The sequence below is a fragment of the Xiphias gladius genome, chromosome 6 (genome assembly GCF_016859285.1).
Source record: "Xiphias gladius isolate SHS-SW01 ecotype Sanya breed wild chromosome 6, ASM1685928v1, whole genome shotgun sequence".
Taxonomy (NCBI): domain Eukaryota; kingdom Metazoa; phylum Chordata; class Actinopteri; order Istiophoriformes; family Xiphiidae; genus Xiphias; species Xiphias gladius.
The window spans coordinates 18,236,549-18,262,975 of record NC_053405.1 but is presented as its reverse complement, the minus strand read 5'-3'; the positions used below and the strand labels follow the sequence as shown (position 1 = coordinate 18,262,975).

The following is a 26,427-nucleotide window of genomic DNA, read 5'->3' as shown; positions in this document are numbered from 1 at the left end:
CATTTTATGACTGTATTAGAAATGTGTCAGCCCTGAGACATAAACCCTGAGGCAGGTAATGCAGTTGAGGCACAACTAGAAAAACTGCCAGCCGCAGTAGAGAAACATGCAGCCTACCTGTGGAGGACAGTCCTGGTCCAGGTGAGCGTTCGCTCTGTCCCATCAGCTGCTGCTCACAGTAAAACACTGAAGTCACTGCCGTCCGGCGGACAGCAGGAATGCACCCGCCCCCGATCGTGAATCAACCAATCAGCAGTGCGCAAAACGCCGGATCGGCGTTTGATTGGCAACGATGGATGACATGCCGTCCGTGTCGCGTGCAGCGCAGTCAACGCAGCGCGGGTTTTTTTTTTTTCGTCAGGGCCGCGCGCTGAAAGGTGCATAGTTGGTATTTGGTGTTTGTCAGGGCTGCGTAACCTGTAGCGCCGCACTCCGCCGTGTGCCGCGCGTCATTTTGCAGGGGTTCCCCATTGCAACGGCAGGCTCGAGCTCACGATTCAACAGGAGGAGGGCGGGGGTCAAGTGCCTCTTTTCGGATGTTTTTGGCCAATCACTGAAACGTTAAGGTGGATTTTTAACCAATGACCACACTGGAGGAGATGAACCCGGAAGCTCACACTTTTAAAGAAAAAGGTGAGGTGAGTGAAAAATATAAGAGCAGTTAGCCGCAGGGTGAACCTAGGTTAATGTTACTCTACTATTCAGGGAGCTACCGAGTTTATATACTTAATTAAAGTGGTACTTTACTGAGGCACTGGCATTAACACCTCTGGTTTCGGTGCTGAGTGGATGCTAATTTTCACAAACTATGAAGTTAAATGAGACCTGCCTCTGTCGTTATTTCTGAAGGGGGCGTGCGTGCAATACACACGAGCAGTCGGATGAGGGCAGTAAATGTAAGGCGGATGAAACTATGGAAATCAATTATTCCTACGAGTCTGTGTGGCCTCTTTTCCAACCCCTAAACTCAACTCAGAGACTCGTGATTATACTCGGATGAAATTCATGACTTTGATAGCCTTTGTCGGTGTGTGTCAGGTGGTACAGGAATGTCTACAGCTGCTGGAAAGAACTGTTTGTTTGTATACCTTTTCCATTTTTTTTCCAATGATGCTGTTGAAAGGGCAACATCCGAGTGAAGCGTGAAGTTCAGAGAAAATGTCACATCCATATTTAGCCCTTTATAATGAGGGAGTCTTATTAATGCTCTGAACTACTCCTCAGCGCCTTCTTGTTTCTGTTTGATTCAATTAAATCTTTGGCTCCTACGCAACAGTGTTTATTTTGCATGAAAAAACACAGTGACTTTGTATCTGTCTGTCTGCCTGCCTGTCTGTGATCAACTCTCACTGTGAGTAGGTCCTGATTTTCCATTTCAGTTTTGCTCTCCTCTCCCTCTGAGCTCTACATGGGTCTTCCTCCAGCTGAGTCTGACAGCTTGCCTGTCTCTCTGTCTCTTATTTTCCATTCCTTCCTCGGTTTCAATCTTTTCTTCCATACAGTTCTGGCTCTCTCCCCGGCCAGGATGGAAAGAAAAAAATGAAATATATGCTCAATATGTTGCTGGCTTAGAGCGAGCCGTTTGTGAAGAAGAAAAATGGGAATTTATTGCTGAGAGGAGGGAGAAGAGAGGGAAGATTACAGGTACGTTCAGAGATGACAGGAGATAAAGACCTTAATAATAATAATTAGAAGAGACCTTTAACTCAGCATATTGATCGTGTTGCCACACGATAATGACTGGTTCTCAAAAAATGTGAATCTTGTTCCTGCAAGATTTTGTTGTTCCCACAATCTTGTTCTGTTAAGATTTGGAAAAAACATGTTTGGGGGTAAATTAGTGAAGTGAGAAGGAGACATTAAACACTGGCCTTCAACCTGCCTGTCACATCTGCAGGAAACTCCTTTTCCACAGAGAGAAAAAGTCATTTGACAGGCTTTTATATCGGCTGCTGTCATGGAATTGATCCTGTCTTTAAGATAACTGCTTCACCACTGTAACTTCTCTAAATTCTGACCGCAGGGACCTAAAAGATACAATAATCACAACCACACACATACATACACACACACACACACACACTAACACAGTCAGCCACATCGGATTTCGATGCGTGTTGAACAGTGGCGCAGACAGGCCGGGCAGGCGGGTGGAGGAACATGCGAAGGTCTTGATGTGGATAATCGTGATGGTTATGCAGGGGCTGGATTCTAGCACAATGACCTCATCTAGTGTCCCACCCCAGGGAGAAAGTGAGCTCATGAGTGTCGTAAAGAAAGAGGCATTTATGGTCTTTTAACAGACTTAGATGGGCCTTACCCACTGTAGCACATAATCCAATTTGCCAGCCTGGACCTTGGATAATGGGACATCTGTAAGAGGATGAAACACCCTCCTTGAGAGCAAAAAGGATGAAACAAAAGGTATGAAACTGAACAAAACGCTTTATTTTTCACTCCAAGATGACAGGCTCCAGTGCCTTCTTCATCTTGTCTATTTGATGAGGACTGTTTTTGTGTCTACGCCTCTGTCTAAGCTTCACTACAACACTGTTCGTGTTGCCCAAAGGGTGATAGGATTTCCCCATTCCACCAAACCCTTTTAAGAGAAAGCAGAAAACGTGTTTTGTTCAACCCTCGAGCTTGTTGCACTTTGATGTTCTTTAAGGGAAAACTGCAAAATAATAGTAAAAAAAAACCCAAAAACCTTCACTGACACTGAAACTACAGCATAAAAACTCTCCAGTGATGTCACGCGAATAAATAATGCACATCGTTGGAGCACATTCGTGCGAGCTGCCCCCCCCCCCCAAGTTTCTGTTCTTCATTTGTTTTCCCCAATGCAGCTATTGTGATTTTGACAGAGGATGTATATCTTGTTGCAGCCTGTGTGATGTGCAGATATTTCAATGAATGATCGGTCGGCTGACTGCGAAAGGGAATAGGAGGATATTCCACCGGGAATGAAGCACCTCCCCTTTAATCGGTCGGTTGAGTTTCTGTCGGAGCTGTGATCGCTCGCTTCACTCGCACATTTGCTGTCAGTGGGTAGAGGAACTCCGATGGATATCAGTGCTCTTGATTTCGTCCCAGAAGAGCTGCTGTTTTCTTTTTTTCGCCTGTCCTTCCGTGGAATAAAGAGCGCGGAAGGTTCTGTCTCTTCTCCGTGTCGTTTTATTGCCACCGACATGAAGAAAAGCGGAGTAAAGCATCCAAAGTGGCTGGAGGACTGAATAGGGCTGGTAAGTCAGTGTACCTTCGCAGCGCACGGCTCACTCGTGTTTAAATCCAGTGTTTTGGTGAGAAGTTTAAGAAAAAAAATGTTTACTTTTAATTTGCACCAGTTGTTCCAAATCAGTCTGTGTTAATTCTAAACTTACTGGATTTGATCTTGTTTAGCTAACAAAGACAAGCAAATAAGATGTTTGAATGTAATACAACTTAGATTTCCTTGATTACACATTACTTTTTAATAGTCTCTTTAAGTCTTTGTCTCCCCCCCCCCCCCCTTTTTTTTTTTTTTTAAATCAGCGTGTTAACTTTATTACAGGGGTGTGAAATGTAATTGCAGCCTTTGGGCAAAGTCCAGATGCCAGACGTTATTGCTCCCTGCGTAAAACAAAGTGAGTGCGTAAAGCGCAGCTGTTGGTGCAGTTTAATGTCACTTGAATGCATGTAAACGCACAGTGATTGTGGGTCTGTGTTCACGAAAACGTTGACCAGAACAAATAGTATGAGAGGAGCCGGACCTGTGGATTTTTTTTTTTTTTTTTTTTTTCAGAATTAAAAAGGAGTTGATTTTCTTTAATCTTTCAATTGATTTGTCACGATCAGGAAAAACACAAGCCCACAGCGCAAATCGAATCCATAACTCACACGGTATCATCAGAAAGAGGGTCAGGCTGTAACCCCCATTGTTTGTCCCCCTCTGCCCCCCTGCAGCCTCCTGTCTCTCTTCACCACACACAAGCACGTTTGGAAACTGAGCCACGATGGCCAAGTGGCTGAAGGACTACCTGAGCTTTGGCAGCAGGAAGGTGCCTCCACAGCCACCCACACCAGACTACACCGAGAGCGAGATCCTCAAAGCATACCGACTCCAGAGGGACCTGGACTTCGAGGATCCCTATGAGGAATCTGAGAACAGGTCCAGGGGCGAGTCTGTGACTTCTGACCCCGCCACACCGGTGTATGGGTCTCCCATGAAGTCATCCAGTTTGGATTCGAAGTCTCCTAAACACAGACTGATCAAAGTGGACTCTCAGGAACTGGGGCGCACCAAGATCCTCCTCAGTGCCATCTCTTTAGAGGACCAGCAAGAGCCTGTAAGTCTCTTTTCCCGGTCTCTTTTCTTTGCTGGTGTTCAGAGCAAAAAGCAAGTGATGACAAATTAAAGTTTTTATGTGGCCAATGTCTTGTGAAGTGGAGTGAGAAGGAGGGATGAAGGGAAGACAAAAAGAAAAACTCCTCTTCTTCTCTCATCCCATTTCCATCACCGTGACAGTTTTATTGATCAGACTCCATAAGCTAGTGACTGGTAATGTGTGTCACAAATATGCATTTTTCACATAAATCACATTACATCCCACACACCACATAAATTTTCTACCATAGATGGAAGAAAGAATTATTGATGGCTTGAGCGGACCATTGAGTTGGAGAGGGTCACACTCCCCTGAGTTTATGTCCTTCCATAAATAATAAATGGGGTTTGGTTTTGCAAGCTGAGAGACCCCCACATGAGCACATGTCAGGGGCCATATAGAGTATGCCATATGCTGATGTGTCAAGGGCCACAGGGAGATATAATTTATGCTTTGGTGCTGTTTGTGTCATCAGGACTGCAGTGCTTTCCTGGTTACGTAGTGTGCCTGTCTTGCTGTAAAAGACGTACACAGCCACTGTGAGAAAAAAAAAGGCAAACATGGTGAGAGAACGACTCGAGCAGAGGCAAAAGTTTCACGAGGAAATTGTCTGCACATTAATTCAGCTCACACATGCTGAGTAAGTTAAGGAGTATTTCAGGGCTTTCATCGCTGCAGTTAAATCCATGACTCCACTCATGGAAAATGCTACAAGTGTGAAAGGCCTGAAGTGGATTGAAGTAATAGTCTCAACTGAAGTCAATAGCTCCCTTCTCTACCCAACTCTCCTCCTGCCCTCATTAATTTCCCAGGGTCTGTGGGAACCTCTGCACTCTAATTAACATTGCAGATTCCTGTGCATCGATAGATAACCTGTTACAGAATCACCATGGGACTAGGATGTTATTTTGCGAAGCTTGCGTGTTTAGCAGGAAATTGGGAATTGAGCCTTGCTAGAGTGAGCCTTTGTCAGAGAGGGAGAGAGGGAAAGGACAAGAACACTTTGTCAAAGGGTGTGTGTTTGTGAATTTTGTGTGTGTGTCTGTGCGCGTGTGTGTGTGTGTCTGTGTGTGTGTGAGAGAGACCATATGGCTGCCTTTGTAGCTGTCAGTGTGCCAGCTGACCGCTGTTTTCCTCCTGTGCTTGCATAAAAGAACAAATACTCCCGACTGACCAGCAAGCTCTCTCTTTACTACTGTGCTCTATCCCTCCATCCAAAAAAATGGATCATCCTCAGACAGGACGTCTTCTCGTTTTATTTCATTTTCCTATAATGTGGCAACAAAGACACAATAGGCACCTGGGCTTAAAAGACTGAGCTACATTGTGTAGCTTCTAAATATACACAGTATAGGTGTGGTATTGTGATGTTGCACACTAAAGGTGCAAATTAGTGTCTTGATGATACTCCAAAAGCATTTTGTCTATAACCAAACGTGCCAATCAGTGAGGATGTGATTGCTTGTTAAAAGTGTTGGGCTGCGCTATCCATCTCGGGTCTTGATGAGCTATTGTCTGTGCAACACATCTCCTTTTAAGCATTTATACATACAGACCAAATTCTCCTAATTATCAGAAAACATTCGTGCCCTAAGGCACTTTTATTCAAGTGTTTGATTCAAAAGCGTGTGCTTTCACAATATGCTGATATGAAAATGCTGGATGAAAGTCATTATAGCCTGTGATTTGGATTCTAGCTCTCTTGCACATGTGCCTGCAAGACAAAAACATATTTAAGGTATTTTTCATTTCTATACTAAGTCAGAAAATGCTGGGGACATTGTTTCTCTAAGAAGACAAGTTAATGTTCTGTAGCAAAAGTCATTTTGCTTCATGAGTAAGTGTGTGTTTTGTCCTTTTAGGTGGTGCCTTCTGCTCCGCTGGCAGGGGACACAGATTATTCTGACCCATTCGATGCTCGATTGGACCACAGACCCGAGCCAGATCACGGACCTGTTCCCTGTGAGAACAACGGCTACATGGAACCATATGAGGCCCAGAGGGTCATAACAGGTCAGTGGACTCTTACTGCTCATCGGCCAGGATCTTATCAGTATTAGTGTTTCCATTCCCTTTCTCTTTTATTGCTTCCTTTTTGTATTTCAGTTTCTCATTTTTAGTTATCTCTGACAATTATCTTCACATATAGTAAACCCATACATCATCACAACCAATGATTCAGAATTGCTCTCATAATATGAGATTAAGTGGACATCTTCAAGGGTTAAATTCAGATCTCATCATAAAAATCACTGTCAGCTATTATATTGCATTTCACTGTTATATGTTACTGTGGCATGAATTAATATTATCTTTGAAATATAATCTGGCAGCAATTTCTTTAATGAACAACAGTGAGATGATCAGTGACATTGTCATTCTTTATAACCTACTATTTTTCTCTATTGTGAAGTATCTCTGCCTTTATAGAATAAGCTATCTTTATTTCCATAATTTCCAGTTCTTCATTCTGAAGACATTGGTGTTAAATGCATTGTAGCTCAGTATTTCCTGTTTAATTGCTTTATTTGTTAGCAGGCAGTTCTGCTGTAGCGTGTTGTAATGTCCATTCCCCTGTGTTTTTAGTTCATCACAGATGAGTCGGCCCTTTGGAGATGCCTATCGAATCTCGTACCAACCTCCTCCCTAGCGATTTTCTCCCACATCGTCTAGCTCACATCTATCGTTTTCCATTTGTCTCTCCTATAACATCTCTGTCTGCCCCTTTCCCCCGCACTCTCCCTGGTCTGTCCCAGTCATTTAGTGTAAAAGCCCCCCCCCCCGTTTCTACATTTCTCTATCTCTCTATCTCGAGGGCTCTCTCCAGCCCTGAAGGGAATCTTGCTGTCTCTAATTTGTTCTTTAGCAAATTTTATATTCTGTTCTTTCTCTGTTGTCACTCGTGCTGCCTTTTTGGTGCTCAAATGAAGTCCAGAATCTCAGGCTTAACTGAATGGAGCATCCCTCCCTCTGCTCAAACTGAGAAACCTTGTAGAAAATCTTTTCTCAATGCAGCTGGATGGAGCCATTGGAGAGATTAGATTCACAGCGGTGATGGCAGAGCGTTGGGCAAAGCATTGTCACAGCTCTTTCACTGACTTTGAATTGAGCCTGTCACTCCAGGGCTGTCTGTCTGCCTGCTTTTGTCTGTCTGTCTCTCAGTCTGTTTTTGCTCATTAAAAAACACAGCACAGGGGCAAAGACAGATGAGAGATCGGAATAGTAATTATCTTTCACAAAGAGCGTCCTGAAAAGACACCTGTGTGCTTTTTAGACTGTACTTTTAGGTGGAAAAACATCTTGAATGCTTACACCTGTCAAGCTGGTGTGTTTTAACTCTGTCATGATACTTGAGTTTGGCTCATGAGGATAAAAGACAGGTCTCAGTTTCCAGATCTGACTTCCATCTGTATATCTAAACACTCCCCAGCCCTCCCTGTCATCATTCCCCTTCGTCTCTCTCTGTCACCTTTCTGGCAAATTGCTACTCCCACCCCCCCACCCGCAGCTTGTATTTTCCTCCATTATATTTCATATAAATTTCTCATTTTATTTCCTCCATTCCTGCTTTTATCTTTCCGCCTTCATCTTCTCCATCTCCAGGCTGCCGCCGACACCACAGGTTCCCAGTATAGGTAGAGCAGCACTCAGCCCCGCTGTGCTTCTGTCTCAATGACTTAACATCAAATGTTGACAGACAAACCCCCACCCCATCCCCAGCCCCTGTCCTTTTCTCCCATTGCCCTCCTCCTCCCCTTGTTTCCTCACTGCTTCCCTTTCCTCTTCCTTCTCCTCCTATTCCTCACCCCACCACGTCCTCTCCTCCTCTTTCCCTCCTCACTCATCTTGCTCCTCCTCTCTCTCCATTTCCCCTCCACCCTCTTCTTTGTAACCTCAGGGACTTTCCCCAGGGTCTCCACTCGGTCGCCATGGTGACTACAGGTCCGCCCAATAGCGGTGTGTTGTCGTCTGAAGGTTAAAGTTTTCCTTTCCTTTTCACCAGCGAATCCTTCCATTTATTCCCGTTCACTTCTCATGTGAGAGCAGCTCCTTTGCAAGGCTGCTGGCTGTGGATACAAAAGATGCCTACTCCTTAATTTTTTCCCCCATTTTTGCCCCTTCTTTACAACCTGCTTTTTTTTTTTTTTTTTTTTTTTAAAGGGTACATTTTAAAAGTCAGCATCTTAGAGCGCCATTGCTGATTGCCACTGTTGCTGTAGCTTAGAGGCTCTTATTGATGCATTCGGAAATCAGATTTCATCCTCTAGATTGCGTCAATAATCTTAAAGCCTTTTATCTCATGACCATATTTGACTCCACATAACAGTTGCAGGTGCTGAGAAGCATTTCTTGGTTGGAACCCACTGAGAAAATGATGAAAATATTAACAAGGGAACATGGATGTTGTTGTGAGCCGTGCTAGATTACTGCTGGGATTCAGGATGGACGAGAGGAGGGGAGAGGGTTGTCTACCGTGTTGCTGCTCAGCATCTAGCATCAAGGCTTTATTAAGTCCCCCCACCCATGTGAGATTTTGAGCCCACGGCAAGCTGTGCAAACATCATTTGTCTCTCTCCTCTAATTTTAGTCATGTCAGAGCTCAACAGGCTTTTTGTTTTACTTTGTAGTGCAGAATAATATCAGTGTTGCGTTAAGGTGAACCTCATCGCTGCTGGCAAATATTATTTCTCGATATTATCTGTTTTTCTTGCAGAGTGGTTAGAGGTGACACATAAGACAATGTTTGCGCACGTGTTTGTGTCTGTGTATGAATTTGTGTAATTTTGCATGTGGTTTAACAGAGCTGCAGCGTGGCCCAGGAGGAGGACGGGTGCGTGGCGGGGTGCAGCTCTACGACACACCCTATGAAGATGAGCGAGGCAAGCGCCTGGGCCTGGTGTATGGAGAACCTCAGGAGGAGGGCAAGGAGAGCAGCAGGCTGCCACAAGACGATGAGAGACCAGCCGACGAGTATGACCAACCCTGGGAATGGAAAAAGGACCACATCTCCAAAGCTTTTGCAGGTAACCAGAAACATTATGACGTTATTCTCACTGTAAAGTCAACAAAAACCATGGTGGAGCATAGTCTGACAAAGCCATTCCACATATTTTGCTTCAGTCATTTGGTCTAAAAAGGCTCAAATCATGTAGGCTGTGCAATAGATGATCAATAAGCTTTCCATCAATGAACCGTTTCTACTTCGTGAACTGGACTGTCACTGGTCTTTGCTTGTGATTTTCAAACTGGAAAAAATTAAGGCAGTGAATCACATCATTGTCTAAGCCACTCCTTATACTTTGTTGGCTCTTTTGGTTTCCAGCTGCCAGTTTGAATGGATTCCCAGAGTAAAGGTTTTTTTTTTTTTTTTTTTTTTGGGCAAATAGTGGAAGTGTGAGATTTAGCCTGACTAAGCAGTGTGCAGGAATAGCATTTTTAACTAAACGTCCAGTTTAAAGCCCTCATACTGACAGTATTCCATTGTCTTTGAGCTAAAAAATGAATCCCTACCACCAACTGTACAATTCAATTCAATTCAATTCAATTTTATTTATATACTACCACATCATAACAGGGGTTATCTCAGGACAATTTTCATATAGAGCAGGTCTAGACCACACTCTTTATAGTTATATTTACAGAGACCCAAGATTCAAGCAAGCACTTGGCGACAAGGCGGCAAGGAAAAAACCCCTTTTAACAGATAGAAACCTTGAACAAAACCCAGCTCATGGTGGACGGCCGCCTGCCTCGACTGACCAGGGTGAGAGAGAATAGAGAGAGAGAGGGAGATTGGGGGGGGCATAGCACAGCACAGTACAGAGGAGAGGGACGAGAAAGCACAAAACTAAGGGAGAGACAAAAAGTCAAGTTAGTAATGAGCAATGATGGAATATGACTTCGTACAGATGGAGAGGGAGAGGAGGAGAGAGGAGCTCGGTGCATCATATGAAGTCCCCCGGCAGTCTATAGCAGCATAACTAGGGGGTGGTTTAAGCCAAAACTGAGCCAGCCTTAACTATAAGCTTCATCCAAAAGGAAGCTTGTAAGCCTACTCTTAAACTTGGACAAGGTTTCTGCCTCCCAGACATCCAGTGGACATCTCCTCGAGCTTCTGTGTGCCAAGCATAAATTATTACACAAAATATAGCTTTTTTTTTTTTTAAAGGGGAATTAGAATTAGAGACAATTGTTAAGATCAGGCTCAAAAGTGCTATTTTTAAAGGTCAAACTCCTTCCAGGAGAACACAGAGAGGCCTGCTGATGATACTACATGATGAAATACTCTAACTGTCCTGACCTTTAATGTAGTGTCTGCCCCCTCATTTTTACATCTCTGAAGCAAGAAATGGAGGCTACCGTGACCCTAATTGTCTCAGCTCGAATAACACAAGTCCTTCTGTTTCTTTTACTACATTTAAACACTTACTGGTGAATATTGATTTTTTTTTTTTTTTTTTTTTTTTTGCTCTCACACATATGACCAACCCCAGTCACAACAACCTCTGAGATGATCATTAGAATTGACAGAGATGTCTTGTGTGTGTGTTTTGGTGTTAGAGAGATATAGTTGATGTCATAAAGAGAGGGTTAGCAGGGGAGGAACACAGAAATCAAGGTTTATTTTCTTTGATAATCATCATTTTATCTGCAGTATTTTTAAAATCATTGGCATAGTGCATGGTAATTATACTAATTATATAATTATTAAAGTTGCACTGACAGTGCATGTCACAATCCATCCCGTTATGTTCCATCTGCTGAATATAATTGGAGGGAGAGAGGGAGATAGAGAGTTACAGAGAAACAGAAACAGACTGATGGGTTCGTTTAGAAGTGGATCAGTGTAAGGCATGCCAGGCCAAGTCAGTTTAATTGAGCTGCATCTCCCACTCACCAAGGTCAAGGTGATGGGATAATAAATCAACCTTGCCTCGTGTGCACTCCCTTCCATTCCGCTCTCCTCCCCTCTTCCCCGCCTGTGTGCGCTCCTCCTCTCTTCTCGGTTAATTACATTCCTACATGTGCGCGACTGATCGAGTGCTAATAAGAGAGTCATGGTCAGCACACATTTGTCTGAATACACACGTACACACACATACAGACAGATCCAATCACAGCATGTTCATGCTCAGATCACGGTAACCAGAGGAGCAGCAAAGAGACACCATAACTTATTTGAGAGTGGAATTTCAAATGGAGGAGCACGACAGTTAATTTAAAAGCCAAAATCACCTCTCACCCACTTAGTGCTAGCTCCTGCTTTATCTGATGTTTTCTTGCTCTCAAGCTTTTCCTCTTTGTGCCACATACAGTATGCACGCCTGCAGAAGAGTGCTCACGGCACCATTAGAGAACGCAGCGGAGGAAAACGCATGTGAGGCTCGAGTTGTCTGACCCCTTGTTTTTTCCATTTGGAGTCAGCACTCTGAGCTTGCATGCTGTCTGTCTGAACAGACCAAAGCACTGAAGTGTAAACACACAAACGGTGTTTTCTATTCGCACATTTAATCCATATTCCCAGACCTTCTAAGTGTTGCTAGGCACGGCCCACATGAGAGGGAGGGGAGAGATGGGGAGGACAAGGACGGAGCAGAAAAAGAGAGAGATGGAAAAGATGGACTTTGGAAAAAAACAGATGAGGAAGAGGTTTGAGAGAAAAAGAAATGGAAAATGGATAGAGAGGCTGTAGAGAAGGCTAGCCTATAGAGAAATAGAAAGGGGCATCCAAGGTTATGGTATGTTTGGTGGCAGCTCAGTGGATGTTTGTGGAGGCCCAGTGCTTCAGAAGGGAGGGGGGTTTTGGAGAATTAATGGTAGGGGGCTGTGGAGAGGTGAGGCGAATGGAGAGGAGGGGGAGTCAGGGCCATTGTACTAGGGTGCAATCAGTCATCCACTAACACAGGCACACTCTGTCACGCATATACACACCAGCACAGCAGCGGTGACAGGGCTGTCCCCCTAGACCTCCCTCCCTGCAGATGCGACATACTCACTCAGATAACCCGCACCAGGGGGCAAAGGGGGGCATCGCGATCTGCCAGCAGCCCCTCATCATCACTTCCTCACAGGCGCATGCACATACACACAGAGACATGGAATCTCAAATAGGTTTTCTGGCTGTGTTTATCGCCAGGCTCCTAATTCTAGAGTGAGAAGAGGTTGTGTGCATGTTGGCACAAATGAGTGTGTGGGTGGGAGGGTAGGTGGTTGGGGGGGGGGGGTGTTAGGGAGGACTGCTGGAGCATATTGTATCTGGATTTGCATGCATTGCATCCATGTACCAATTTCTGAACAGAATCTCTCTGATTATGATTTTCACAGATTATCCATGCTTAAATGTAATCGGGTGAATATAGCATGATGTGGCTATTTTTCAAATAGTATGAAAAATAAAAATGCCTCCAAAGCATTTTCTTTATATTCCATTGGATATGAATGGTGGGTCCACTTCAGCCAGCTGTGTGAGTGTGCCGTAGGGGTTGGACGTGAAAGGCCTCTCTCAGTCCGGTGGGTTTTAATTACAATGTTAGAAAGCTGTCACCAGTCACCACCATCCAGATCAAATTACAGCAGTCATTAATTCTTGGAAGTCAATAGACAATCCAGCAGTGAGAGAATGGCCCTGCAGCCATTCAGCACCAATTAGTGAGCCTCTGATTGGCACCATCTCATTAGCTCTCTGATGGCCACACCTAATGAACAGATGAATAGGTGTTTCAGGTATTGCATTTTTTTAAGTGTTGTAGTCCAACGCAGGAGCTCTGAGTCATTTAATCTGAGCTAGATGATGGCTAAACATTGGAGGGGTGGACACACGATGAGAGAGCCACAGATAAGCTGGAAATCTGGATGGGGAAGGTAACATTGCCGCCCATAGCAATTACTGTTATGGTGCCAGTGAGCAAAGCACTTATCCTCCACTTATTCCCGTGCAGCTGTTCATTAGGCAGCAGCACAAAGACAGGGGCTGTAGAAGGAAGCTCCTGACTATGTGTGTCCTAAAAGTAAGAGGGTGAAATTCGTACTTCTTTTTCTGTGGCAGTGTATTTGATATACATCCTAATTGCTTTATTCCAAAGAAATGGGTGTTGTTGAAAGGTAAATTTAAAGGTTTGGATTTTTTTTTTTTTTTTTTTAACTGCCTATATAGCTTGAGTCACCATTGCTTTTAGCCATGCTAAAGGAATGGCTCAAGGAATGGCAATGACAATGTCTGTCTGTTGGTCAGTCCATCACTTGTTTGTTTCCAGACTGAAATATCTCAACAACTATTGGATGGATTGACATGGTCCTCATAGGATAAATCCAGTTGACTTTGGTGATCCCCTGACCTTTCCGTACCATTTTGAGGTTTATGTTTATGATTTTAGTGAAATATCCTGGCAGACATTCATGACTGCCTCATATATTGTAATCACTTTGGTGATCCCTTAACTTTTCGTGTTGTGCCATTATCAGGTCAGTGTTTTAACAAACAACATTCCCATCAGCCTGAGTTTTTGTGTTTAGTGCTAATTGCCAAATGTTAGCATGTTAGCATGCGAAACTAAAATGCTTAACCTGGTAAACATTTAACTGGCTAAACATAGCATGTTAATATTGTCATTATGAGTTGTTAGCTTGCTGACATTAGTATTTGGCTCAAAGCACAGCTGGGCCTTAGTAGCTTCACAGAGCCACTAGCATGGCTGGTTTTTTTATCAATCAGCAAATGAGAAGCTTAAGTGAGGAATGAGAACTCAATTAACATTTGCTGATTATCATTGTAAGGGAAGAGATACATTCTGACGAATTTTTTTTTTTCAAAGTCATCCAGAGCATTAAATTGCTTTTTTCATTTTTGTGAAGATAGTGCTGTTAGCACGATGCTGCAGGGTGCTTTAAAGTGTTGATGAAACAAAAGAAACAAAAGCTCCATTTAGCAAAGCCTGCAAAGACATCTTATCAGGCGGTCAGCATGTGTTTGTGCTGTGTCTGGATGTCCAGATACATGTGGTCTGACGGGACAGGACAAGGTTTCCTGCGCTATACTGACTGTGTGCATGCCCCTGTAGGAGTTTACAAATGTATGTTTCTGTGTGTATGTGTACATGCTTGCAGACAAACATGCAAGCAAGAAAAAACGAAAACAACAATGATATTTCCATATGTGGTGTGCTGTTGCTTTTTGTTGCTCTAAGCAGGCCCTGGGGGCATCTGACCAGTCTCTTCATCAATTTACTGGCACAGTGGAAGGACTTGTCTTGCTCTCTCTCCCTCTCTCTTTCACTCCCACCTCCCTTTTCTCTTTGTCACATTTCCTCTCTCTTGCCCTTTTCCTCTTCACTGATTTTCTTTCTCCTTCAGCTTGAACCTTTACTGACATTAATGAAAAGGCACATCCTTCATGATTCCCCCTCGCCGACCAATATGAGAGACGGGTGGAGAGATGATGGAAGTAGAGTAGGGCAAGAGAGGAGAGGAGCAGGGGAATATGTAAAGAGAGATAATGCCCCACTTAGAGGGAGATAGGTGAAAAGGGGGAGATGAAGAAAGAGGGATGTTCAATACAGCGAGAAAAACAGGGAGACCAGCATGAAGCCTCAGGGGAATGGATGTAATGAATTTCTGGTAAATGGATCCACAGAAAGGATTGTCAAGGAATGTGTGATGCTCATAAGATTAAATCAATATGGTGTGGATCTTTATTATGAAAGAGGAACTTGCATAATGGCATAAGGTGTTAATTGTCTGTCCTTCTGGGCGCCATTTTTTTCCCAGCAGAAGGTCTTTGTGTATAGAGAGAAGATGAGATGCCACGGCTGTTTGAAAAACAGATGTCATCATTAATGGACCTAATGAAGCTGTTATGTTGTCTTAGTGTGCTTCTCCTATATTATGAGGACACAAAGAACAGCTGGTGTGTTTAAAAAGTCAGTTATCCGTCACCCAAGGCAATGTATGCTCTGTGCAACACAGAAAGTAAAACTTAGTCCGGCCATTCCCTCCCTCTCAGATAATTTCTGCTAATTGTTAGCAGGTAATTGAGGCACCGGGCAGGTGAGGCCGCTAATTACTGAATTGTTGTCACCTGTTTCATGAGTTGGGCCAATATGGGAGACAGAACTAATTAAAAAAAAAAAAAAACACTCCATTTTTTTCAGCATTCAATATATAATGAATACAGTGTAGTAGATAGAAATCATGAATATAGGCTGTGAGTGCAGATGTGACACCTTTATCCATAACCCATTCAATGTTTTTCATTGTCTTGTATTGGCGAACAAAGCAGTGAACTAACAGCCATCTATGTATGAAAGATCCAAAGGTTCCTGTTAGAAGTTAATGGAAGCCAGATGTTAACTGTTACTGACTGAGTGACATGGTGTGATAGTGTGTCTTTGTGCATGAGTGTGTTTGTGTGTGTCTGCATCTGTGTGTGTGTTAGCTTGGTATTCAACCTTTTGTTATCAGAGTGTGGAGCTCAGGCAAGGTGTGTGTGTGTGTGTGTGTGTGTGTGTGTGTGTGTGTGTGTGTGTGTGTGTGTGTGTGTGTGTGTGTGTGTGTGTGTGTGTGTGTGTGTGTGTGTGTGTGTGTGTGTGTGTGTCTTCAAGCTTTTGCAGTGGTGAGAGCTGCAAATATTACAATCTCACAACCAGATAGAAACACACTAGTCCTGGTTAGCTTGGTAGAGTTTGCAGGTTTAGGCCGAGTCCCCAATCTCAGAGGAAATTTATGTGATTGTTATATAAATCTACGTGAAAATGGAGTATTGATACAGATCCGATTTATATTCTGACAGATAGTGGAATTATTCACATAGGGTAACAACATGGAAAATTGTGAATTAACTAGCAGCACACTTATCAGTACAACATCACACCAAATTTCAATTTCAGTCATCTAATTGGGAACTGATTTACAGCTTGTATGCAAAGTGATTGGAGTCCGGTACCTGCTATGACAAAACAGCTAGCAATATCCTGGATCCAAAAGACCAGGGTTTGAAACTCATGTAGTTGAATGATCTGGCTCATTTAAATTTATTATGGGTTGATCAAGAAAAATGAAATTGATAAAACTGTCAAAGAGTGTGTTGTTCAAAACATCTGCTTAGATACACAGTTCACTCACTGTTAAAATGTAGTTTTCTTTAAAATAAAGACAAAGCTGCAGTGGACAGTGGTAACAACTGTGATCATCTCACCCTCTTTGGTCATCTGTTACTCAAGAGTATGAGACAAAAGTATTTGTTAAGAGGTACAAAAGCTACCCAAACACTGTGGGACAGGAATCATGATGGAATTTTCCCTCCAATACGTCACTACCTGATCTTATCTCTCACTCAGTGCCTAAGCTCATTTCTGATCTGTAATAAATTATCTTGGCTGTTTCCACTCTCTCTCCCTCTATTCTTGTAACCCTTCACTTGTTTTTGTGTGCTTCTGATTTCAACCCCTCTTTCCATGTCCCTCTTAGTTTTGCTTGAGAATGAGAGTTGTAAAATGTGATGTGGTGGGGAGGAGAAAGGCAGCAGAGTGTGGCAGTGATGGTGTTTCGGGGTGTCAGGTGTGTCTGTGTGTGTGAACCTGTGTGTTCGCGTGCATGTCTGCCATTGAAGGATGCCAGGCCACACGCTAATCCTAGCTTCAGTGGAGGTGCGGCCCGCTCCAGATGGGGCCATTGTACTGCGCCATGCATCAATAATTCATGGAGAGCCAGAGAAAGTGGCGGAGTGTGTCTGCCTGCTCAATAATTAACCAAGGAGGGAGAAAGGCATGTATGTACAGCCTGGGTCTCTCTCCAAATGCCCATTCAAGTGGCCTTTGATGTCGCGGGCCTGGGGGTCTTTGGATTTGTTGGCTCATTAAGACGTCACCCCTCTTTTCCTTTTATTTGTTTTGTAATCCGTTTTCGCTGTGAGCAGGAGCTGAATGCATTGTGTGAAACTGGCAAATCGCATAATGTTCGTGTTTCCGTGTGTGTGTGTGTGTGTGTGTGTGTGTGTGTGTGTGTGTGTGTGTGTGTGTGTGTAAGGCACCGTGCACCTTCTGCTGCTCTCCTACTGTAGGTAGGACAGTAAATGGAGCATTATTCTGCCCCCACTCTCCTCAGTTCCACTGTCACACTGCGCTGTGGGTTGCATTGCACATGAAGTCATATTTTGTATTCATAGCATCTACCGCCAAGAGACAATTTCTTAAAGTGGATTCACTCAGATGACTATAAGTAATGCTGCTTCTGAACTTCCCCTGTCGTGTCTGTCTTATCCTCTTTGCTTTCTTTGGTCTCATCTCACATGATGAATTACTGTAAATGTAGAATCTGAAACACTAAGCTTGTGCTTTTCTACAAGTGTGAAGAAACAAGAAGACAGGAGGTAGAGAATTTTATTTCTCTCCATGACAGGATGTATAGTTAACCACATTTCATGACCCCACATCGCTGTCATCTGCACACATACCGCCTCTTCCACTCGGGGGGGCTTCCTTGTCTTTCCTCTATTTCACATCGCACTTCTCACTTACTCTCTCCTCCTCATATTAAAATCTTGCACCTGAGTTCAGTCTCATTTCTTAGTCATCACTGCTTCTCTCACATATCTTCACTTTGGTTAACTTTCTTCAAACCCATCTGCTGTTTTCTCACTCCTTTTTCTCTCGCCTCCTCCCCGCTCTCCCCCCTCTATTAGAAATGAGGGAGTTGTCGGAGTTGCCCTGGCCTGCCCCAGTGGGTCAGCTTGAGGAGGAGCCCCCCGTCAGAGAGCAAGGTGACCTCTAACCCTGAACACAACCATCCCCCCCGTCTTGCCATCCTTTTTCACCCCAAACACAGACATATGCAGTCACACTGACCTCCATGACCTAAGCTGTTGTCTGACATCTGCTCTACCTCCACCCTGAACCCCCAGTGGCCTTCATCTGTCCCACCTGCACCCGTCCCTGCCTGTTGCAGTCTATGCATCAACCATGCACGAATAGCTCCCTGTAAATTGGAATGTCTGCCTTGTTCATATCAGCAAGCTCAGTAGAGCTGCGGTACACTTAATGTTTAATTACAACTACAGTTAATTGGATTTCACTAAACCAGGCACAAAAGGGGTAAATAACACTTTATGCCATTTGCCTCAGAATGCAATTATTGTAATCAATATCTAGTAATCTGTACTGTAGACTACTGGAAGACAAAGATGTGCACACCAGAGCCAGGTAGAGAAGATGCCAACTTCCTGCCTCTTTCTGCTGTGGGAGAATCATAAAAATGTTGATGATGGTAATTGTGATGGTGCTGATGGTTCTGCTGTCTGTCAGAATGGGACACGGTGTCCTCTAGTGCAAAAGGTCTCTCTGCTGCATGTGTGGTTTTGCAATAGCCGGATGTTTGATGTTTGCCCAAGTCTGGCTGTGAGGTTTAATCCCTTTTTCATCACAACACTGTGTAAATAATGGGACTTACTTTTTCTATCCCCATCTGCCAACAGTGCAGTTTGACGGTGCAGAGTGGGACCGATCCTCGTCGCCCACAGAGCGGTTGCGTCCGGGGCCCAGGTCCAGCCCGCTGGCAGGAGGGGGGATGAAGTTTCGAATGCCGCAGGAGGGCCTTGCAACGGTGGGAGAGAGAGTGGACCCTACCCTGCCTCTGGAGAAGCAAGTGTATGTATGCAGTCTTTTGTTTAACCCATAGGCGCTAAATAACATATATTACTTGTTATGTGTGTGATTATAGGCCACACTCTTTAAGGTTTAATCATATTGAGAGGCTTACAGGCTTTGGTATTCAATGACCTTTGATAGTTAATGACTGAGTGCCCCTGTTGCCATTAATTTAATTACTAATATAATATATATACTCTAATATAATACAGGATAAAGAAACTGCACTGTCTTAGAAGAGAAATTGCAGTAATGGTGGTCATGGACACCAAAATGTACCCACAGTGCTTTGAAAGAGTGAATATGTGCACATGGTGCAATCCAAGTAGAGTAAAGAGTAAGATTTCCTCATATCACTGAAATATATGATTAAGCCAGGCATCTTGTCTGGAGCCTTATTCTGAGATATTATGTTTATATAAAGGGGTTGTATATTCCACAAATAAAGCCAAAATCTATTTTATTTGCACCACATTGATCTACTAGGGCGTGGACACATTAAAACAAAAGGTTTATGTGTTTCGGTTAAGCAGCGCTCATCAGAGCTTACAGAACTGCAAAAGGTTAGAAACGAGAACCAATTAAGTCAGAACATTAAAAATACACATTTACTTTGGTCTTGTAATTTCAGACATCATTGGTGTAATTTGTGTGCAGTTTCTGTGTATTTAAAGTGCTGTTTTACTAATGAAATCAAAGCACATAACACTTCTGAAGCACATGTGCACATGGTCACACACGAGACACAGTGTTGTACTCACAAACACGCAAATGTGCACAAATTCACTTGAGGATGTTAGTTAATTACTATGCCCCATTACTCCCTGATGATCTTTTAAGGACTGTTATGAGCTTTGTGGTTTCCATCTGTTTTAAGAAACAAGATCACTGTCAACCTGTAGCAATCTGTACATTTGGCTAAGTCCTGTCCAAGAATATCTCATTATTACGGCAGAAAAAATATATTTACTTACTGGATATGGTGGTCGCAGTTTTGTGTTTTGATCATACTTAGATACTACTTGTTGAAACACTTGAAACTATGTATTTTTAGCCCCACTAGCAGTATGGCTCTAGGGAAGGCAATGTTGGTCTGTCAGTCAGTCCCCCACTTTGATCTATACTGAAATATTTCAACCACTATTGGAGAGATATCCATGATATTTATATTTTGTATAGACATTTATGGTCCCTGGAGGATAAATCTTAATGACTTTGGTGATCTGCTGATTTTTCCTTCAGCACCATCATGAGGTTGACATTTGTAGTTTTTAGGGAAATGTCTCTATAGCTATAGGATGGATGGATGGTTCAGACATTCATGCTCCATTCCGGATAAATTGTAATAACTTTGGCAATTGCTTAAACCAAAATTTTAATTTGTCCAGTACTTTGTTTTATGACCAAATATCTGGAAAATGAAATATATTCCCACAAGTCTCGACTGTACTTTGGATTTAGAGCTAATTAGCAAATGATAGCATGCTTACATGCTAAACTAAGATGGTGAACATGGTAAACATCGTATCTGCTAAACATCCGCATGTTAGCATTGTCATTGTGAGAATGTTAGCATGCTATTGTTAATATTTAGCTCAGAGCACTGCTGTGCCAAATTGCAGCTTAACAAAGCTGCTAGCATGGATGTAGACTTTGTGTCTTGTTAGAACTCTTATTCAAGTGTAATGTTCAAGATTTATGCTATGCATAACCAGCAGCAGTGTGTACCAGCGCAAATGGGAAAAAACACACTCCACCATGGTGTTGGTGGAGTGCCCTGAAAATAGAGGCCAGAGTTTTTGTTGTTTGGAATTATATCATTGTTGTATTCATCTTTTTTCTTTTAAACTTTAGAAATATTGATGTTACCATATCATCACTGTTACACTGTGGAGGGCAGATCTTGAGATATAATTTTATATTTATCACCTTTTGGAATCAAATTGATAACATAATGCTGCAGAGTTTCTTTGCCGGTGTTGCGATCCAGCTGCAAAAGATGTAAAAGATATTTGGGAATCATATTTCACATTACCACTTTTACACCATCTTACTGTGTGTGTGTGTGTGTGTGTGTGTGTGTGTGTGTGTGTGTGTGTGTGTGTGTGTGTGTGTGTGTGTGTGTGTGTGTGTGTGTGTGTGTGTGTGTGTGTGTGTGTGTGTGTGTGTGTGTTTCAGATGGTACCATGGATCACTGTCTCGTTCTGAGGCCGAGTCGCTGCTAACGCTGTGTAAAGAGTGTAGCTACCTGGTGAGGAACAGTCAGACCAACCGCTCCGACTACTCCCTGTCCCTACGGTAAGACACATAGACACACACACACACACAGACACACACACACAGATGTACCACAACAAGCAGTGAGACATGAACACCTTAGATATTCAGCGCTACAATTTAATTGCACACTTCTTATATTTTCCGCCTTGTGACTGAGGAGTGTGTGCGAAGTGTCTGTGAAGCCATCTGAGCTACCAATCTCATATCGTAGTCTCCCACACCTCTCCATCTGTCTCTCACCCCTCTCTCTCTCCCTCCCTCCCCTCGCCACTTAAGATCACTGCCACACTGATTCCTTTCCCAATACTCATTTGCAGGGCACAATACTGCTTATCTGGTCAAATCTCTCCCTTGTAATTACTACCATCATCCATCGTCCCAGCCTCACACCGCTCTCCCATCATCCCTCTGTCCTCACCCCATTCTTGGCCCCTCTCTGTGACTTTCCTCCTTGGCTCCATTGGGCCCTCTAAGTGATAATCAGGAAGGTAGAGAACACTTCACTGCACACATCATCCTCCCCATAATCACTAATGAATATGAATTACCTTCTGTGGGCCACACAGGAAGGGAGAGAGCAAGGGGAGGGGGAGGCACAGAGTGTCACTGTGTTGTGCTGATATATAAACAAGCTCATGCATTACTCATTTACATGAGTAGAGTGGGTTTGACGCAAACACACGCGCGCACGCACATTTGCTCATGCAACAAGGTCACTAGCGCTGGTTCCCCAGCTGGTGCATGTGAGGTTAGGAAGAGATAATGTCTCTTATGAAACTACAAAATCTATCAACCTTACATTCTTTAAGTTGTTTAGAAAGAGGAACTGGCCTTCATTGACCTTCAGAGTCTATAACAACAAAGAGTATCATGGCAGTCTGAAAGAGTTATCTTAGATCTTTAATCAGACTAAAAGGATACAGTCTTTTATTTTCTTAATTCCTATCAGTATAATAATATTTTATACACAAAGTAAATTGCTGACATCCGGGAACACAGCATCGCTAAAAAGTCAGACGGCACAAGAATTCCGAGTTGATGATCATACAAGTTTTGAACAAAGCTCCTGGTTAGCTTAGATGTATTTTAAATGTAAGAGAAAACAAAGGGCAAAGGGTAATATTATATCCCAAACTCACAAACACCTATTACAGTTTAGAGACTTTGACCTTGAGTCGTGCATGCAAACAGTTTCCATGCAATCAAGGATTATTACCAGCAGATTTGGTTTGCTCACTTTTGGTTTTAACCCCAAATTTGCCTGATGTTTTTCATAGCATCGTTGTTTATAGATAATGAATCAAAATGTTTAAATGTCTCCATTTACTTTGTCTCATAAATTGTATCCCTTGTGCTCCCTTTTTTTAGTCCACACATGTAGATGCAGACGTTTTGCATTGGGGACATTTTCTTGAATGTATATATACACCATAATTCTGTTGCATTCTTTTTGTTTTGGATCCCTGAAGGTCTACGAAAGCTTGTGTACTTATATAGTTAAATAGAGTGTGCAAATTATAGTGTGCCCTTCTTTTTTTGTACCACTTGTTAAAGTCCTGCCAACACGTAGCGAAGACTTTCAGCAAGGTGAGCCATAGATACTTAAAACTTTTGGGTTTAATGTCCAAGCACTTTGGTTTAAATAATTTGGTTTATCATCTGATAAGCACCAGCTAGTTGTGTTTCTTACCCCACTGTTATCACAGAAAGAAAAGGTAGCCAAATTTATGAAAATAATACCCAAGTCATAATAAGCAAGACCTTTTCCCATTCTTTATCAAGGTATTGTGACTGGTTTTCAGGTCGGTTTAGGATACTGACACTGTCAAAATGCTAATATACCCTTCAGAAAGGACTCTTTGTGTAATAACAACCCATATCGGGTAAATTTTGTTAAAAAAATGCAGCATCTGGGTGTTTGTGTCCTAGTGGCAGTATCTCTCCTTGAAAAAAAGCGAACCACACCTACAGTGTTTTAAGATTACACTGTAATGTGAAGAATGTGAGGAATGACAAAAGTTGTTTAATGAAGAGACAAAATGAAGAGCCACTCCAAAGCGAGTCAGCAGTGAAACAGACAGGTCTGCCAGATTGAAACCAACATTAATATTTATGAAAGCACACTGGTAGGTTCTAATGTACCATGAGATATAGCAAGTCCCCCCAAAACAGACTGGATGAAAGCACACAGTCAACTCTGGGTGCTGATGTGATGACGCATCTGATCATGAACCGCCTGTTGTTTGGCTGTTTGCAGTAACAGAGAGTGTTTTTTGGTTTCACTGCTCTTTATAATTTAATTTGGTTTACTACAACAATGACAATTATGGTGACCAGTTTTAGCCCCTGTCTTTCCCTCTGCTTCTATGATTAGACATATATCATGACTGGCTGGCTCTTAAAGGGAAAGTCCTGTCGTGGCTGCCTGGAATTTAAAGGGGAGGAACCCGGTGTGGTTGTCTTGGCTAAGACACTTTCACAGTCCAGTGGTTTCTTCTTTCACACTCCCTATGGCTTTGTCTTTCCTACCCTTTCATCCATCAAAATGTCCCTTCCTTCCGAATTTGTGACATGGTGTTAAATCTCGGTTAAAATCATGTCCTCAAAGTGCAAAAAAAAGAGGTGATCATAAATCAAGACTGTCATTTCCACTATGTCAAGACGTGACAAAATGTGTGGAAGGCTGCATGATGTTTTATGTGCCCCACATTTCATGTCATCCCTCTTTTCTCCCCTGCACTTCTATTTCTCTGTTATATTGGAACACCCTCACTCATTCTTCTTTTTGTCTTCTTCCTTCCACAATTCATTCTTCCTGTTTTTTTTCCCCCTCACAGCAGCTGCCAGGGTTTCATGCACATGAAGTTCACTCAATGTAAGGACGGCAAGTACGTGCTGGGACAGAACAGCCCTCCCTTTGACACCATCCCAGAGGTGATACACTTCTACACCACACACAAGCTCCCGATCCGAGGTGCCGAGCACCTGTCCCTGCTGTTCCCTGTGCTGGTGCAGACACTCTGACTGACCCGAAAACTCCTCCTGGACCTCCAGGGTTTCAATGTGTTTGGACAATTAAAACTTGAATGTTTGACGGAATCTTCCCAGCGGTGCTCCATTTTTCTGTTCTTGTTGGGCTGGACTACTTTTGACTATTCAACACACCACGGGGCTAATGCCCTCACCCACCACTGCTGTTGTACCTGTGCCAAGTATCTCTAACTTCCGGGAGATCGATCACATGAAATGCAATACCTGAACTTTAGGCCACCTTTACTGTAACTCCTCTCTCTCGTCTCTTTGCTGAACCAAGGGGACTAACATCAGGACATCTAAAGTTCTCCCTTTCCCTATTACATTGCTCTCACAGCCGACTGAAATGCAGGGTAAGTTAGTAGAGCTGTAGATGGGAGAAAGTCTGTATATTCTGAACCTAGCTCCAGTTCACAAAAGACCTGCAGAAGACTGAGATTAAATTACTGCTGTTCCACAAAAAAACACCTCATCAACACTGGTAAAATATTGCTGCTGTCAGGTAAAAACCTTGCAAGTTATATTTTGCTAAATTTCTTGTTTATACCAGAATCAATAAATTGAATTGTAATGTATAGGGTGAGAAACCTTTGTCATCCTTGGGCTCAGAAAACCCTATTGTAAATGTTCAAAGAAACTGCTATTTTTGAAGATAAAAGTTTTTAACCAACAGCAGTGATATTCCAGATGCTTTTCTACAAAAAGTCACACCTGTTCATTTCATCCAGTCCATTCTGTACCGTCATGCTGCTCTATGTTGAGGATATGCTTAACATATCTCCATGTTACTCATTGATTGTTCATTGTAAGGAACAGAATTGGTACTTGTGTTGACCATGCTGACCTGTAACTCTTGTTGTCTACATTGCATTTGGTAGACAATGCTGGGTTTGTAAAAAAGCAGCCTGTCACTGTTGTCATTGTCTTTTCACTGACTTTTGCTGCAGGCTAAATCTAAAGCTAAGAGATGCTAATCGGGAAACACTGGACACTCTCAAGCAAATTCTCAAACTTTGTGAATGTTGGCCACGTTCTCACACTTCCTACATGTTTGATCACAGATTTTCCGTCTGGCCAAGTCCTTACATGCTGGTTGATGACTTGTATTTGAGTTAAAGGCTTGCCATCTGGAATGGGTTTTCACGTCTGCTGCCTGGTTGCAGTGTTGTGTGGCAAAAGTTGATTTTAGATGAGAGCCAATTTCTACTTAACACATTTTATGACCATTGGAAATGAAAAATGGAAAAATTATTTAATTCATTGTTTTTTAATCCAAAAGTCTATATTGCCTGTGTTGCATTAATTATTATTGTTATGGCCATTTTCTGTCAATAGTAAAATATGACAGGTTGTATAATTTACCTGCTTTGTTGAAGTATCTCATCTGCACTCAAAACAAGTTTTTGTCAAGAGTGTACAATATACAGTTTGTGTTGATCTTCATGTCAATCAGTGGTTCCCAACCTAAGGGCCAGGACCCCCACAAGGTGGTTTGGAGATGAATTTTTGATTTGATGGATATTTACCTCTTTCAGACTCTAAAAATGAATCAATAAAAAATTGGATACAGAAAAATAACTTGAATTGTTCACAACTCATAACCAAGAACCTATGAGTGGTTGGTATTTTGGGGTCACATGCAATAAGGGTTTGGAAACCATTTACGTAGATGAAAAATCCTTTTGTTCTTATGTTTGATTCAAAAAGACAACATCCCCCAAGATATTCTGACCAAGAGCATTGCTGATCAAATTTCATATAATAGACACATATGCAACTCAGAAAGAAGAAAAAGAGACATAAAGGACTTGGCTAGATTGCGTGCTTCACATACTCAAACACGCACACATTTTCTCTCCTCCATCCATTAACAGCAGGCTTGGGAGAGAGAGGGTTAGAACTGGGGGTGAGGTGTGGCTGAGGAGGGGTGAGGCAGCCCTCATTATTTGGGCTGCGCTGCAGTGAAAAGCACTGGGATTGCTTTCATTACTGAGCCAAATGAAAAAGCAGGGGCTGATTACCCGTGTGACAGAGAGAGGAGACGAGCTGGATCATTCTCTACTGGGGAGAAAGAGTGAAGGGAGGAAAAAAAGGGAAGGAGGGAGATGAGGGAA

At 42.8% G+C, this 26,427-nt stretch overlaps 2 protein-coding genes across 7 annotated transcripts in view; one reads left to right on the top strand and one right to left on the bottom strand.

The window, feature by feature from the left end:
- Positions 1 to 517, bottom strand: part of ankrd24 (ankyrin repeat domain 24) — a 14,025-nt gene extending 13,508 nt beyond the window's left edge. Inside the window, exon 1 of the mRNA XM_040128791.1 lies at positions 118 to 517. Within this exon, the coding sequence (XP_039984725.1) occupies positions 118 to 163 (46 nt within the window). The 5' untranslated portion in view covers positions 164 to 517. The remainder of the gene's footprint in view (positions 1 to 117) is intronic.
- Positions 384 to 26,427, top strand: shdb (Src homology 2 domain containing transforming protein D, b). 6 transcript variants are annotated; one of them, XM_040128785.1, is made up of 9 exons: positions 384 to 633; positions 2,886 to 3,242; positions 3,943 to 4,325; positions 6,227 to 6,377; positions 9,167 to 9,388; positions 18,040 to 18,117; positions 18,829 to 19,000; positions 21,179 to 21,298; positions 24,118 to 26,427. In XM_040128785.1, exons 3-9 carry the CDS (start codon positions 3,993 to 3,995, stop codon positions 24,302 to 24,304), a joined length of 1,263 nt encoding a protein of 420 aa, XP_039984719.1. In that variant the 5' UTR covers positions 384 to 633; positions 2,886 to 3,242; positions 3,943 to 3,992; the 3' UTR covers positions 24,305 to 26,427. The 6 variants fall into 6 exon arrangements, with proteins under 6 accessions (XP_039984719.1, XP_039984722.1, XP_039984724.1 ...); XM_040128786.1 differs by having other exon boundaries at positions 615 to 638; XM_040128787.1 differs by lacking the exon at positions 384 to 633 and adding an exon at positions 2,286 to 2,424.

Bases quoted from the DNA above. Each gene is read 5' to 3' on its own strand.
- shdb (XM_040128788.1), top strand. From the start codon at position 3,993: ATGGCCAAGTGGCTGAAGGACTACCTGAGCTTTGGCAGCAGGAAGGTG. The intron at 18,118-18,828 runs GTGACCTCTAAC...ATCTGCCAACAG, and splicing joins GCCCCCCGTCAGAGAGCAAG to TGCAGTTTGACGGTGCAGAG. The intron at 21,299-24,117 runs GTAAGACACATA...TCCCCCTCACAG, and splicing joins GACTACTCCCTGTCCCTACG to CAGCTGCCAGGGTTTCATGC.